The sequence below is a fragment of the Thunnus thynnus genome, chromosome 12 (assembly GCF_963924715.1).
Source record: "Thunnus thynnus chromosome 12, fThuThy2.1, whole genome shotgun sequence".
In the NCBI taxonomy this organism is placed as follows: Eukaryota; Metazoa; Chordata; class Actinopteri; order Scombriformes; family Scombridae; genus Thunnus; species Thunnus thynnus.
The window spans coordinates 20,086,694-20,102,715 of record NC_089528.1 but is presented as its reverse complement, the minus strand read 5'-3'; the positions used below and the strand labels follow the sequence as shown (position 1 = coordinate 20,102,715).

The 16,022-nt window shown below is 38.4% G+C and overlaps 1 protein-coding gene across 1 annotated transcript in view; it reads right to left on the bottom strand.

The window, feature by feature from the left end:
- b4galt2 (UDP-Gal:betaGlcNAc beta 1,4- galactosyltransferase, polypeptide 2) overlaps window positions 1-16,022 on the bottom strand; it is a 191,995-nt gene that overhangs the window by 151,894 nt on the left and 24,079 nt on the right. Inside the window, exon 2 of the mRNA XM_067606214.1 lies at window positions 13,681-14,696. Coding sequence (XP_067462315.1) covers window positions 13,681-14,029 — 349 coding nt within the window. The 5' untranslated portion in view covers window positions 14,030-14,696. The remainder of the gene's footprint in view (window positions 1-13,680; window positions 14,697-16,022) is intronic.

Sequence of the window (16,022 nt, the reverse complement as noted above, 5' to 3'; positions counted from 1 at the left end):
TCACTAACCTTTAACATTATCGGCTCACTTGTGTGTCACCAAACCTGACATGTCAGGTCTTAATAAAATACTCAAATATTGGTCCTGTTCTTGTCTCTCTATGACCAATCAGATAAACATTCTGCATTAACAGGTTGAGGGATTATCCCGTATGGATGGCAGCAAATCCCTTTGATCTTTTTAATCCATTCATTGTTAACTGGACATAAATGCCCACATACTGTATTACACACAGACAGCCACACTTTTACAAATACTTGCTGGCAAACAAAAACTCAAAGAAAGAAAGAAACCACAAAGTCTCACAATATGTTCAAAAAATCATCAGGAAACTTACTTACTAAACTATACTCAAAGGGATCAATGGGAAACATGCTGTTTCCATCCAAAACAATACCGTCTGTGATTTTCATTGTGAAGACATACAGCAAGCAAATCTGCAAAACAGCATTGTGTTTAATGTTGGAACTGAGGCGCAAAACACCAAATTTCAGAGAACAAATTAACAAAACAGAAAACAACACAATTCCACAAACCAAGAATAAAAAAACCCACACAAGACGCATCAAAACACACAAGAAAACACAAAAAACAGCAATAAACACAAAGACACAAACCAATTTTCCTTTATGCATCTCTTCATGCTGTGCCTTCGTAGAGACACTAACTTGGTTTCACCTGCTCTCCCTCAGGGATTTATAATAAAAATGCACTTCTTTTTTCTCTTTTTGCAGATTTTTTTCCTACGCACCAGCGAACACCTACATCAACCTTTTGTGACATGTTGCTGTTGTAGAAGGAAGTCTACTTCTTCTCAGATCCTGCAGCCAGACCTCAAAATAAGTCAGCTCTCACACTTTTCTACCTCAAACTTGCACTAAGGTGCACTAACAACATCACAAACAGGATGTGAGTGTGGGAGAGGACAACAAAAAGCAAGAAAATTGTTATTTCAATTTGTTGCACAGTTTTTCTACTTGCTTACTGTGCATCTATACAGAGATTTTGTTTAATTTTGATTTATTTTCCTCATTTTCATATTTTTATTCCTCTTCTTTCTCTTTCCTCTTTTTGCACATATACATGGCCTGTTTCTTCTTGTGCTGCTGTAACACCTAATTTCCCCCCAGGGATCAATAAAGTGTTATCTTATCTTCAAATGCATCTGCCTGAGTATCCCAGACATTCTCCTGATGCTGCAGAGTTTGATAGTGTTTCCTCTGGTGAACAGACCTGCCTCACTGACAAAAAACCCTCTTCTATCTGCAGCAGGGAGTTCCTCTCTTCCCCTCAGTGATGCGGCTATCTTTAGCCTAGCCCCCATGTGCTGCTGTTGCCTAGCAACCAATCAAAACAGTCCCCACCATCATCAAAAGTATGTGTCGGGTCGGCCCTTACTGTACAGTGGCGAGCCTGTATGTTTTTAATTATGTTATTTGTTTGAATAACATCTTTTTAAATGAATTAAATAAAAAAAAGCTTTTAACTATTTGGATTAAATATTCTTCTTCAGTTGCAGACCGCCGGCACCTTCACTTCACTCTGCTATACAGGTCATATCTATGAAAATACATCCCCATCCTGCATTCACAGCAGCTGTTTGTTTTCCCTTCTTCTTATTTGTTTTGTGAAATTTTGTTTTCTGTTTTATTTATTTACTTCCTCCGATGTTTTGGTGTTTCACAATGAAGGGCCACAGTGGTTGTTTTTTCCTCAAAACCTGTTTCTCCATCTCATCTCCCCATTTTCCCTATTTTTTTGTCTGTATCTGTAGACGTGTGAGAAAAACAAAACAATCCAAGATCTGAGAGAAAAGATGAAACTGAGGCAGGTGAGAAAGAAATGAGTGAAATAGCGAACAAGTGAGCGCTGTGTGTGTGTGTGTGTGTATGCATGCGAAGGAGAGAGAGGGAGAAAACGACAGCGTTTTGCCAGATGACAGCAGTGTGGAGGCAGTGGGTTTTGTCATTTATCATTTGGAGAGCTTGCCTGTTAGGAGCACACACACATCTTAATAGTCACTCTGAACCGGGAGAACCAAGATGAGAGGAGTCATTTTATTACCATGTCAAGACGACAAACACATACAGTATAATGTTAGAGACACACAGCGCGTACACAATAAGTGAACACACACCGCACACAAAAGAACATAAATACAAATACAATATAACACATCCTCAAATGGACAACCAAATGAAACACTTTAACAATAAATAATAAGTATAAATATACTCAATACATGAATGTAGCTTTGCAAAACATTGCAAAGCTACATTCATGTAGTTGGCTGCTACATGTTTTTTAAGTGAGGGTGATGTCAGCTTTCAGGGCTGTGGTAAAATAACAGAAAAGTAGAGATGATATCCAAACAAAGTAAAAATATATTTCTCACACATTTATACCTGATCTGAAGACTGAAAATGCCAGATTTGATTATATTTCTCAAGCAGCATTACTCTTTTAACGTACCTGCATTCTGTAGTTCAACATACATTATGCTTCGACATACAGCATCCTTTGCATGCTCAGTCATTAGCAAACAGCCGTTGGTCCAGGTTGCTCACTACAATGAACCACTGGTGGTAGTATTTTACTTTTTCTTCTTCTGCTCCATCAAGCCCTCTTACCATCAGAAATGGGGTGCCACAGGGGCCTATCGTTGGTCCTTTGCTGTTTACATTATACATAAATAATATAATTCTTCCTAATCAATACTTCAATGTCCATTTTTTTGCAGATGATACAATTTTATATGCCCCAGGCTCCACCCCAGCCAAGGCCCTGACTCATCTTCAGTCTGCCTTTTGCTATCACTCCTTCATCACAGACTAGTTTTAAACGCAGAAAAGACCAAGTACATGGTATCCTCCACCTGCACCAGTGACTCTGACTATCCAGTCATTACAACTTTAAATGGTACCCATATTACTCTTGCTGAGTCTTACAAATACTTGGGAACTTGGCTTGACGGCAGACTATCATTCAAGATTCATATTCAACTTTTGACTCATGAATTAAAAATCAAACTAGGCTTCTTGTATAGAATCAAATGATGTCTGCCTTCCTCCAACCGTAAGACTATTGTGCAGTCGACCTTCACGTCTGTCCTATGGAGATAATCTGTATTGTCATGCTGCGCCATCAACACTTCAGCAGTTAAATCCTGTGTATCATAGTGCATTACGCTTTATCATCAATGATAAATTTTGTATTCATCATTGTTCTCTGTATCACACGGTTGGATGGACTTCCTTACAGTCAAGAAGAAAGAACCATCTTGTGTTATTCATCTATAAAGAATCCAAACTACCCCACATCTCTTCTCTCATTTAAATCCAGTAACTACTTAACCTTAGATATCCCTCATGTACGCACTAATGTTGGCAGAACTGGTTTCAGGTAGTATGCACCTTTTAAATGGGATGAACCGCTAACTGCCCTCAAACTTGAATCTTACATTCCTCTTGGAGATTTTAAAGCTGTATTATCTGATGTTTGATGATTCATGTAACTGTTTTTATTCATTCCTTATTTATTGTGTAGTTGTATTGTTTCTGTTTGTGCTGATTATGTTCTTGTCTTATGAATGTTTCTTGTTCTCAGGTCTCTCTTGGAAAAGAGATCTTAATCTGCCTGATTAAATAAAGATTAAATAAAAATAAAATGAATGAATTTATGGCAGATTAGTTGCTTCAAGGCACATTCTTACACCCACAGTTGCTAGTGAAAGATTAAATATAACTCTGAAAATACACCTGCTGTAAACACGAGTCATTACAGGTCTTATCCAAGTAGTCCACAACAGCCAGTCTTACAGAATATATTTTAGAGTCTGTCTTATTACAATACTACTAATATGAAGATTTGGCAGTCTGTCTTAGCCAAACCAAGTGGGTATCTCATTCATCATACAAATCTGACTAAACCATAAACAAAAATTGTTATTAAGTCATTATTTTCATCTTTGTTCTCTCCTGTCTTTTTTTATTCTATTTTTTAATTGACTCACAAAAATACAAACAGAAAATACAAAGTTCTGACAGTTAATCAATAAAACAAGTGAGTCCTCCATCTCTAATCCTCTCCAAACCAATTTATAAATCTGACCCAACCCTTTTACCAGCACAGGTAACATGCAATGTTAATACTGTAGAGCAGCACTGACAGAAAAAGAAGATAACAATTATCAACTTAAGTCAAAAAAGAGAAATAAACAAATAAAATAAAAAATGGTGGTCTTGGACTGATTCTTATAGTGACATTAAGTACTTTTCCACATGTTTCGACATATTCTGCCTCATTATTTTGCAGTCTAACTCAGTCTTCTGAGTTGGCGGATTTAAAACAATCCAGTTATTCATGAGTACCTCCTTTGTGACCATTCATGGTAAGAGAAAGATCTTTTTGTTCTTTCAAGATACTCGGCTGAAGTTACGCCGATCTCCCAGTATACATGAGTACATATACAGTTCTCTCCTATCTTGTTCTGACCTTGGAGCACCAGCTGAACAGACAATCAAGTGCATTCAAGCACCAAGTGACCACTCCTGAGCGAGCCCTAAAGGTGTCCTCTCTAGCTTCATATCACATTTCCAGCACGATGAATCCACACTGTGTTTGCGAAGGTCTAATTTTGCCAAAGACATCACTAGGGATGATCAGGCTGCTAGGACAGTTGATACAGTATCTCTGTGCAGCAATGCAGAGGCCTGGATGGGACTCACAGATATGGCCCAGGACGTGTTGTTTCACCTTTATTAGGTGAGTTCCAGCTCATATTTCACTTGATGAAAGCACATACACTGCTCATGTTGCACAATTGCTTGTTTATATTCAGTTTGTCAAGAAGAAGAACTCAATGTTATTTTAACTAATGTGTTACATAGAACTTTTAGAAAAGGAAGAGAGGCAAAGAAAGAACATTGAATATCCAGATATATCGAATGAACAGACAAAAAATAAATAAATTATGCAGCCTCACGTGGATGGAAACTCACACACACAGCAGAACGGTCCTGGGGAAGGGACGCAGGGCCATTTTAATGAAGTTATGGCAGCCATTATGTTGTCAAGAGCCCTTTGCCTCCGCGACCGTGGCTGCGTCGGCTTTCTCGCTGTGTGGGAGTGCATAGCAATGTGTTTCTGAAGGGAACGACCTTGTTTATTGGCTTGATTGAAAGGACAGAGGAAAATAGGCTGTTTTGCTTTCTCAGGGACTGATGTTATTTCCTTACCCAATAAACACAGCGATAGGTGAGGAAACACTGGTACAAGACATGAACTTTAAGGAATATTTTTCTAATTTACAACATTTTACCATGGAGGTAAAACAGAATATCATGTGAATAATGTGGTATGTTTAAGTACAAAAGTTGTTATTGGCTGTATGCTGTATAGTATTATTTAAATACACATATAAAACTTTCTGGAAATAAAGCACAAATACATATCACATGAATAGTTCATATTTATTAAATCAAAAGTGAAATTAACCTGATACAGTCTGGGGAGGATTGTTCTAATCTAATCTATCTAATAAACAATCCTAGTGTGTTTCATATTCTTTTTTTCATCAGTATCTGAAAAGGTATGAATGAATATTGTACACACAGCGAGTCTACTTTTTTTTGACAAATAAGACATTTAGTGCACTTTCTAACCTGTTTGGTGCAGTTCAAACTCTCTCTGTTATTGACTGGGACGGCTTGCAAAAGATGCGTCACGGTCCAATTCCTGTCAAACTGGTTTGGTTTGTTCATGGTGTGAAAGCAAAGCAGACCGACCACAGGATGTTGTGATAGCAGACATGGTTTTTAGAATGAATACAAAAGCAAAACTGCTATTAAATTCATCTCCTGATTGTGGCCTGTCGAGGAGTGATCTCCTGATCATTTGGTAACCATGGTAACGTCTGAAAGTAAAAAGGATTGAAAGAGGTATGATGTACTGTACCTGCATCCTACTCAATGTGTTTTAGAAGATCCACATCAAAAATTTCGTGAAACATAGTGACAACACAGTAATTATCCACCCTGTAATATTAGAGTACAAGATGCCTCTGATTCACAACCCTACCGCCAGACAAAAACATCAATATTGGACAGATTATATCAAATAACTATGTTTTTTTCCATCAAATATGTTTTTTCAAATTCTCACTTTCTACAATACCTTTAGATGGCAGCTATGGTATGGTCAGGGTTGGGGAAAGGACAAATACACTATGGTTACAATATAGGTTAGGTAGAGATACTTGATTGCAGTTAGAAAAAGATTAATTTTAGTATAAAGGACAGGACATGAACTGTGGTCTCCTGCATGCTCTGCCTTGCTACATAATGTGTTTGCTTGTTTGCTACTTTCTGCATTTGCACTGACATCGCATATAGATCACAATCTGTTTGCAGTTTCAACTAGAATAGTCATAATCAATCATTTCTATGTATTCTCTTTGTGAAGTTAAATAAACACAAAAGGTGCAGAAAGTGCTGCATGACTTACTGCAAATACAGTTTGTTTGTTAGTGAGACCACAAAACAGACCAGAAATAAAAAGGTATATTTTGTTCCTCGTTCTGAAGCAAATTAACTAAACTACTGTTGTCAAAGCGACCCAGCATTGCCTCTGTTACATGTATTACTTCTTGTCTTTCAAGTCACAACACTTACTGTAGGAAAGCACATGAATATAATCTGACTTGTTTCTCTACATAACAAATATAATTTCCTGGTAAGATATCACTACAAACAAATTTCCACAAATCATTAGTCTTCATACATTTTTGTTCAGTTTCCTTGTGTGCAATTTTACATATTACTGAAATACCTTTTTAGAATTAAACTCACCTGTTCGCCAACAATTGACAATCTGTAATTACATATGGATGCAGAAAAGTATAAAAGCTGTTGTCCAACTGCAAGGTGTGGTTACTTTTGACACCTCATTATCTTATTGCTGAACCTGAATTTCTGAACGCCGTGTTTTGATCTTCACTGACTAAGCTAACATGGAGCATTGCTCTAAACCTAAGCAGTCCTATTTAAACCCTCTATTAAAAAGGTCAAAACACAACCACACTGCTCACTGAGCATTGGAAAGGTGAAGGTGTCAGGAGAAGAAGAGGGTCTGGGCCCCACTGGATTCAACATGACTTTAAAAGAGGTTTTAACAGTATTTTCACATATTGCCAGAGGGCAGGGTGAAATGGTTCAGGGTTCCCGACAATTTCCCCCACAGGGGACACATGTGTTAAGTTCAGGGTTACAAGGGACATGTCATTCCATTCAAATTACTCTCTAGCTATGAATTAAACAAGACTACACCTCTCTGCTCTAGAGGTGGAAAAGTGGTCTGCAAAATGTGCAAATGTACTGTATGTGTAAGTGTCTTCCATGTCGATGAACTGTATGTGCATGCAATGTGTGCTGGAATGTGTGTATATGCAAGTTAATTGAAAAATGTAATGAATAGTTACTTGAAAATTTCTAATTACACAACAGCAGAATTAATTAGCCACATTATTCTGTTAGTCAAAAGTACCTTAAAGTTGCCAAAGTCTAACATGTAGAAAACAAGACTTTGTGGTTCAACAAGCAGCCAGTCTACAGTTTGGAAGTATTTACTGACCATCAGCAGCTAGCTTAACATTAGCCCTGGTGACTGAACGCAGCCTGGAAGAGAAAAACGGGTGATTCCTGAATGTAGACTTGCCAGTAGTTAGCTAGCCAGCTAACAGGAAACAACAGACAAAGAACAATCTGGAAGTTACTGGAAGACGTATTCCTCTTCTTTTTGGCTACTGCCTCCCCCTCACCTCTAGCCTTTACGCCAAGCTAACAAGTCACGGTCAAACTCGCCACTGAACACACAGCAAGAAAACTGATAATCAATCCTTCCACCCAACTCCTGGGATTGACAGCAAACAAGCAGAGCCCCTAAAATGTCAAAGTAGCGGAGTAGTAACTTATTGAATTTCAAATTGTAATTTCTACTCATCACTGAGGACAACAAACACATTACTGCAAAGCATTCAAAATGTGCCATTGTTAACATGTATTGTTTACGTTACTTTATAGTATGCACTATAGCCTCCAATGATTATTCGAGTGACAGAAAATTGTCAACTATTTTGATAATCAATTAATCGTTTTGAGCCATTTCTTAAGATAAAAGGTTCAAATTTGCTGGTCCCAGCTTCTAAAATGTCAATATTTTCACATTTATTTAATTTTTATATGATAGTGAACTAATATCCTCTATTTGAGGATGAGGTTTGAACACTTTATAGACCAGATGACTAATTGACTAATGGAGAAAATAATTCATAAATATAATATTATGTTTATCAAGCTTCAGATAAAACAAACAGTGTCACTACACAGCACAGCAAGGGCAACATATTCAATGACTTGCTTAAATGTCATCTACAGTAGCAGTTACTTAGGACTGGATTAGTCTCAGCTCAAAGCTAACCGCCTTCACTAACTAATTTCCTCGGGAAACCCTGCTAAGTATAACATAACTATCTGAAGAAGGTTTACATACATTTTTGAATATTAATGAGAGTGACTACAAGAAAAGTTAAGAAGCTTTAGCTCCAACTCTGGCAGGTGTCACATGCTTTGGACAGTGACTGGATGATTGACAGCCAGACGAGATGAGATTTAGAGCTGGCTGATGCAGGAGCATCACTGAGCTACTCATCAGGATGTCAGTTTCGGGCCACTGCTTGTTCACAGTATCACATACATAAAGGATAGACGGCTCATTGTGGACTCCATCGGGGTAGACCTCCATCACAGTGCAGAAATTACAGCTTCTGGCTGGTCTACCCTTGAAGGAATTTTTTCTGTAGTTTTCTACTTATTTAAGAAGTAAATAGGTTGGGTGACGGCAGGCTATAAAATTCAAGTTTGCAAGGACAGCGAGGTGACAGAAGCTGAGGTACGGTAGGAGGAAGATGCCAAGAAAGAGAAAGTAATTTAAGAAGGAAGCTTTTGACTTCCGATGGCGATGGTGATACTCTTAAATAAACTTAAAACATTTTTTCCATTAATACTAAAGATAAGCAGGGCATCAAGACATCAAGATAAAACACAGGGAGAAGAAGTTAAGAGAAAATGAGGATGAAAAAGAAAAAAACTGTTACTCCTGAAGCAGTAGAGAACCTAATGATACTCATGAAAGGCTGCAATCCTGCATCTGTCCAGCATGTATAATGCACTGACCATTACCTGTGAAAGACTCCGGTTGCTAGGTGACTACAGTATGGCATGCCTGGAGATGATGCAGGTAGCAAAAAGAAAGAAAGGCTTACGGATAGTTACTGTGAAATAACTCTGCTCTGATGCCTCATTTTGAAGTTTGAAAAAGTTTGATTATTGCAATGAGTTTAAAAAAAATGTATATTCAGTCATTGTGTTCATGTTCTGCGTCTGGCATGCTTGGTTTTGTACAACACAAGAAGACAGTTCATTCTCACTAATTACATTTGATTGGGAAAACCCTGTAGAGCATCCAATTAAAACAAGGCCTAGAAAATAGCTTTTAACCTCCCACTGAGCTCTATGCGTGTGTGTGTGCACTCAAGCGTCCATATGTTGTGTGCGCGTGGGAAGAAGTGATTAATGGCAAGAATAAATAATAGTGTTCAAGCTTGAGGAGAATTCACACACACACACACACACACACACACACACACACGGATGTCTGAGTGTAAAATGGCTGCCAGTAGAAAATTGCTTATTTAAAACCCGCAGATCAAAACCGAACACATTAGAGCTTGTGTCACCGTCGAGTGCAAACAAGATGCAACACCTGCTTTTAATTTCAGACAGGTCTCACTTCAGTTAACCCACGAAAAAACAGATGAACACACGGAAACAGAATTAATATGTTTGCAGTAGGGCTATTTATTAATCTGTAGATTAGTCTCTTGATTAATCGGGGTAAAAAAATGTCAAAAAAATGCCCATCACAATATTCTAAAGCCCAAAGTATGATGTTTTTTTGTGCCACGCACAGTCTAAAACCCAAATATATCCAGTTTATAATCATATAAAACATAGAAAACAGAAAATTCTCACAACTGAGAACCAATGAATGATTCAAACAATTACTTTACTATCAAAATAGTTGCCAACTAATCAGCTCTAGTTTCATTCGAGATTTTTCCACTTTTATTGAGGAAAAAAAAAACATTTCAGTGACAAAGAAGATCGTTTGCCTCTGCAATACTTGTGAATGCCTAGGTTACATTTTTTAATTAACGGCTGATTTGCATATCCCACACGCCAGCTCACAATACCACACGCACACACACACACACACACACACATGCAGCCAGGATATAAACTGTGGATGCTCGCCACTCATACAGGCAGCACCTGTCAGCTGGTGTTCTGGGACAGCCAAGGGCTTGTTTGTTTGTCCCCCCCACCCCAGCCCCCCACCCCCACCCTCTCTCTCTCTCTCTCTCTCTCTCTCTCTCACTTTCCCAACCTCTCTCTTTCATGTGTGTGCACCTCTATCTCTTTTTTTTCCCTCTACACCCCCTCACCTCTCCACCTGCTGTTCCTTCCTTCACTCCATCCCGCCTCTCTGTCTGTCTCACTTCATACCAACCATCATGCCACCATCCATAAGATCTCTCTCTCTCTCTCTTTCTCTCTCTCTCTCTCTCTCTCTCATGCTGCACCTGTGACTGAAAAACAGACTCGCTCAGTCTTTCTCTGCCTTCCTGCTCATTACAGCCCCCAGGCAGCCACTCCATCACAGAGAAAGGGGTGAGATAAGCTACAAGAGTACACCTGTGCCTGGTACGAATGCCAAATCCAGAGTCAGTGACAGCCAATTCCAGGCCAAATAATGGAATCAGCGAACCTCAGCTTCAGACAAATCAAGCTGACAGCTTTATCTCCCACTCCCAATTTCAAAGTATGTTACAAACCTCATTATGAAATGAGAAAAGCAATCGGTAAGTAAAAAAAAGAAAAAGAGAGAGAGAAATATTAACACTGCCACAATACAGCTCACGAGGGATTAAGTTTACAAAGCTCATTTACCGATGGAACAGGTGGGAGAAAATAAGAAACATATTTTCATTTCATCAGCAAAATGCTGCTGAGTGTTTTTTGACAAGAGAAATATAAATCAGCTTTATCGCCAACAACATACACTACAGAATTAATATATGAATAACACATTTAATAAAACCATTTCTCAATCAATTATTGAAGGTATGAATGAATAAATTGTATAAATATAAATTCATAGAACATCAAATATACAAATCAAATCAGGTTTATTTGTAGAGAGTGATGAATTCTCATATGGTGGGGGTGCAATATGGGGTGTAGTTGGGAAATTGGTAATTACGCAGCAAAGCAAAGGTCGAAAGGTAAAGAAATTTCTAACAACGCCGTCACATACAACAGAGCTGTCAAACTATTAGATAGATCATTTATTTATCCTGACAGACATTCATGTGTTGTAGCTGCACCATACAACTAAAAGATAATTAAAAAAAACCTGTAATAAATTAAGGTAAAGAGAAAACTTTATCTAAGAAAACAAAAATTCAAGTTGCAACGACTACAAGCGATGATGCTATTAGTGCAAAACTGACGATGCCAGTCAGATGTGGATGTGCCTTCTAGGTAAAGTTTTCAGTATAAGTTCAATATATCCAAAAACAGAAAAAACAGAAGATAAAAACATCAATCTTATACAGATTAACAAATAAATTAGTCAATTTCTTTACAACATAAATGTATCTTCTTGTGATTAGGATCTTTTCGGTGAAAAATAGTATAAATATGCTTCTAATAGAAGTTGTAAAACAAATATATAGAAAGCAAATGTGCTGTTGCATAGTAACCATATTCCCATATCAAGTATTTCACAGCATGCTGCTTGACTTTCCTTGGCAGAGACACACTACTGCAACTGTAAAAGCAGCTTAGAAGTATTAAACATGCTTCCAAATATGAAAACTAATTACAAAGTCATTATGTATCCAGCAAAGTTCTGTTTTTTTTTTTTTTTTTTTTGTCCTCATTGGTATCTGCAGTCAGGTCTATTTTAGCTTATGTAGAATAACGACAGCAGGAGTTAGTTCCTCCTTTCTGAACTCTATTATCTGTGAGTATTAATGACAGAGAGGAGAGCTAGAGAGAGAGAGAGAGAGAGAGAGAGAGAGAGAGAGGGTGTGTGTGTGTCCACTATGTAATTATAGATTTAGTAAACCCGAGGCTTAGTGTGACTCAATCAACCTCTGATTTGTTGGGTGGATGGATACTGATGATAATGAGGTGTGTTTTTCTTTTGTGTGTGTGTGTGTGTATTTAAGTGTTCATTCATGCGAGTGTGAGTGTTATGAGCGCACACCAGCGTTCGAGGGAAATGTACATACATATTATATATTGATCCACCCTCCTACCAAGGTATATATGACCAGTGTATGAGTGTATTTGCGTGTGTGTGTGTGTGGGTGTTACCACTGTGAGTTAATTAGAAAGGTTTTTGCTGATGAAGGCAATTCATATCAAGTCCAGACACTGTAAAGTCCTGCGGTGCATTTATAGTGATGATGGATAGACTTTTTTTTTTATGAAAACACAAAGAGGATTATGGGATTTGTTTGGAAACTTGCATGTGTGAATGTGTGAAGTACCGTTTTCAAAAATGCAGAACATTATTTGATTTTATTCTTTTTATTCTTAACAGAAATCTTAACGTATGGTTTTCAAGCACTGTGTGGGCTAAACATATCACTTTGGAAGAAAAACTGACAGCTATTTTTGTCATTTTAAGCACAGTTTAGGATCAAAGTTTACACTTTATGAACAAAACTCCTGCAACCTACCTTTATATTGCACTACCTAAGTATCTTAACTAATGTAGTTATTCCAAAATCTGTGTTCTTTTAAGAGTTGAAAACACAAAAGAAATATTCTTAAAGCTTTGGTGTTTGGTGTGTGTTTTCAGCGATGTGCTTACGTGTCTGGAAGCATGAATCTCTGCTAATAGCTTCACCACGAATCTATAAGGCTGAAATACCACAGTGTAAATCGTTGACACTAAATCCATTTTATGTTGCAGGCTGACCCGGAAAAACAAAATTATGGCTACACTTGCTCTCCTGCTAATTGGAATAAGACTGGAGATGATGCATTTATTTACCAAATATAAAATAGTACCCTCTAGCTTCCAGCTCAGATCAAGGTCTCATCTCCTCTATTCATTACACTAATCGATGATGTGCAAATCCTTCTGGTTTGTGTTATTGGGCAGACATTATGTACAGGCCGTAAAAACAAATACAACAAGCCGACTGATAAAACAAATCAAGCAAACAGGTTATCAGAAAAGATAATTAAGCAAGAAACAAAGTGGTTTAATTGGAAAAATCCTAACTGAAACTCAGTGTCGCAGATCAAAAATGTATATATGGCTTTGTAAGCTAAAATATCAGCTTACAGCGACGAATGGAAACATTCAAACAGTGATATCTGTTTATAATGACACTCTAGCCAAAACATATTGTACTCAAAACATGAGACACAACAGAAAACCCTCTTTGTGTCCATTTAGTGTCACTTTGTTCACTACAGTTTACCAGCAGCACTTGGAAATGGTGGAGGATGTGGGGGAGTGCGCTATGAGATTATTACTCACCCAGGCCAGGCGGATTCTCAGGGCACGGTGGCAGCGGCTTCGGGGAAGGCGTCTGGTTGGTCTCGGGCTGTGCACTCGGCACCAGCTGCTCGCCCGTGGCCATGTAGCTGGCTAATGTTGCATTGGGCCTGGAAAGGTTGTAATAGTAAAAATGATGTCCGCTCCCCGCTGCTCCGCTAACGTTATTCCTGGACCCGTTGCGTCCGTTGTTGAAGCGGCTGAAGAGGTCGAAGCGCTGCGAGTAGACGTCGAAGTACAGGATCATCATGATGAGGAAGTGGAGCAAGCAGAGCAGCAGGACGCCTTTACAGATGCGCTCCAGAGTCCGGCCCAACATCAACCGGGTCATGGCCGAGGAAAGTGACCGGCCAGCGACGGCCAGCCACGACAAAGCTGGCGTGGCGCGGCTAAGGGCATGCACTCATCCCGACGGACATGTGGGGCAATATCCGCTGCTATTAGATCACTGATAAGGACATGTGGTTCGCTGATACCCGACTATCTGACTTCTGCAGGGGTCATGGGGTCATTGATGAGGACAGGGAGGCTACACCGTTAGCTAAAGTCTGAGCTGCCAGCTTGTTTCTGGTGTGTTGCGAGATTCCCAGCATGACAAAAGCACTAAAATGTTTTTATCAGAATGGACTCCAGGAGCTCCTTGATCAAGAGACTAATGTACTTTAATGTAGATGTGGCAAATAAGAGCTAATGATAAGTTCAATGTAATCTAATACATAAGGCCCCGGTGTAGATAGAACTTTGCTGATATGGGCATGTGATCATATTCCAGTATCAGGTTGCAGCTGCAGTCATATATTATCCCAGTGTTAAAAACCAGTCCAACTTTCATGCAGTAAGTGATCCCAGTGGTGACAAACATTCATCTGTGTGTAGAGAACAGAGTCTGCTGACATTTCAGTCGAGATTACCTCTTCATGTGCAGAGCTCCTTGGTTGGGGATCTTCAAGATGCTGAAATCTCGGCCAGTAGTCTTAAACCAGCAATGGCTGAGGCACCTGAAGGAAAATTAAAAGCAAAGATAGGTGGAACAGACATAAAATGTATTAGAATGAAAATAAATCAATATTAAATACAACTTAATTACACTAATGCTTAACTATAAGGGCGCTTGTTTGCAGTTAAACAGTGTAAATGTTTTGACTGCTTACTTAAACTAATGCAAACGAAGTATCATTAATTACAAGTCGTGCATTTTCACTCAACACAGTCTCTTATTGCATTCTTTGCTGTGTAAAATCAAACCGAACAGGATCGATCTTCCTCTGGCATTTTAAGAGTATACAATGACCTTGTTCTCATTCGACGTGCCTGGTTGAATAGCATTGAAATAAATTTAGAAGTTCACTCTCAGCAGAAGAAGCAGCACACATGAGAATTTGACAGAAACAGAATCAACAACAAAAACATCTATAGACGCAAACGAGGAGCCTTGACTGGGGCTGTTCAGCTGAACTGACATGCCAAGTCAATTTTCCAGTCAAGTGGTTTAAAAAGCATTTATGATAGAATGAGATGGCAAGTGGGAATACACAATGCGGTGAACATACAAGCATAGGAGAGAAAGAGGGGGGCTCTTAGAGCTTTCCCACAGGCAGTGCTTACTGTAGATTTATGACTTTTCCAATCAATGTGAGAAAAGAAGATGAGGTTGAAGAAGACCCTGAACAACACCAGGACCAACAGAATCAGAAAGAAAGAGAGAGGGAGTGATACCGCCAATGTTGAAATACTAATGCATGTGTCAGTTTCGATTTTCTCCAGTGGTACTTACTGTAATATCACTCAGGGAAAATGCTTCAAATTTGGCAAAAGCTACATTTTTGCCCTTCAGAAATATTTATAAGCCTGGAAAATGATATTCCTGTCGTATCATTTAGGATGAAAGAGACATAGTCTTTAACTTAAGCCTGTTTACTTTCATGTCATTTAATGTTTCATTCCATTTCTGGTCACTTTTGTTTATGCTTATCCAATATTTGGACTGCATACTGAAAACTGTAAAGTACCGAAAGCTAATATTGAATGTGTGGTCAGATTTGCGACTCAGTTATTGTTATTTTTTGATTAAATACTTTGTGATTTGAATAAAAATCATTATATTTAGACACACTTCTTTTGACAACATTTTCCATCAATACTTGTACGATTGTGTTTAAACAACATAAACATTTGAGAAGAATATGCAGGTATCAGGTGCCATTTTTAAATGATGCCCAGGCACAACTCATTTAAGCAAAATGCAGCATTAACTGGCATCTGTGCTGTAATAGTTAAGTAAGTTTCTATGAGACAATTTGATGCAATAAATTGAAACTTATGTT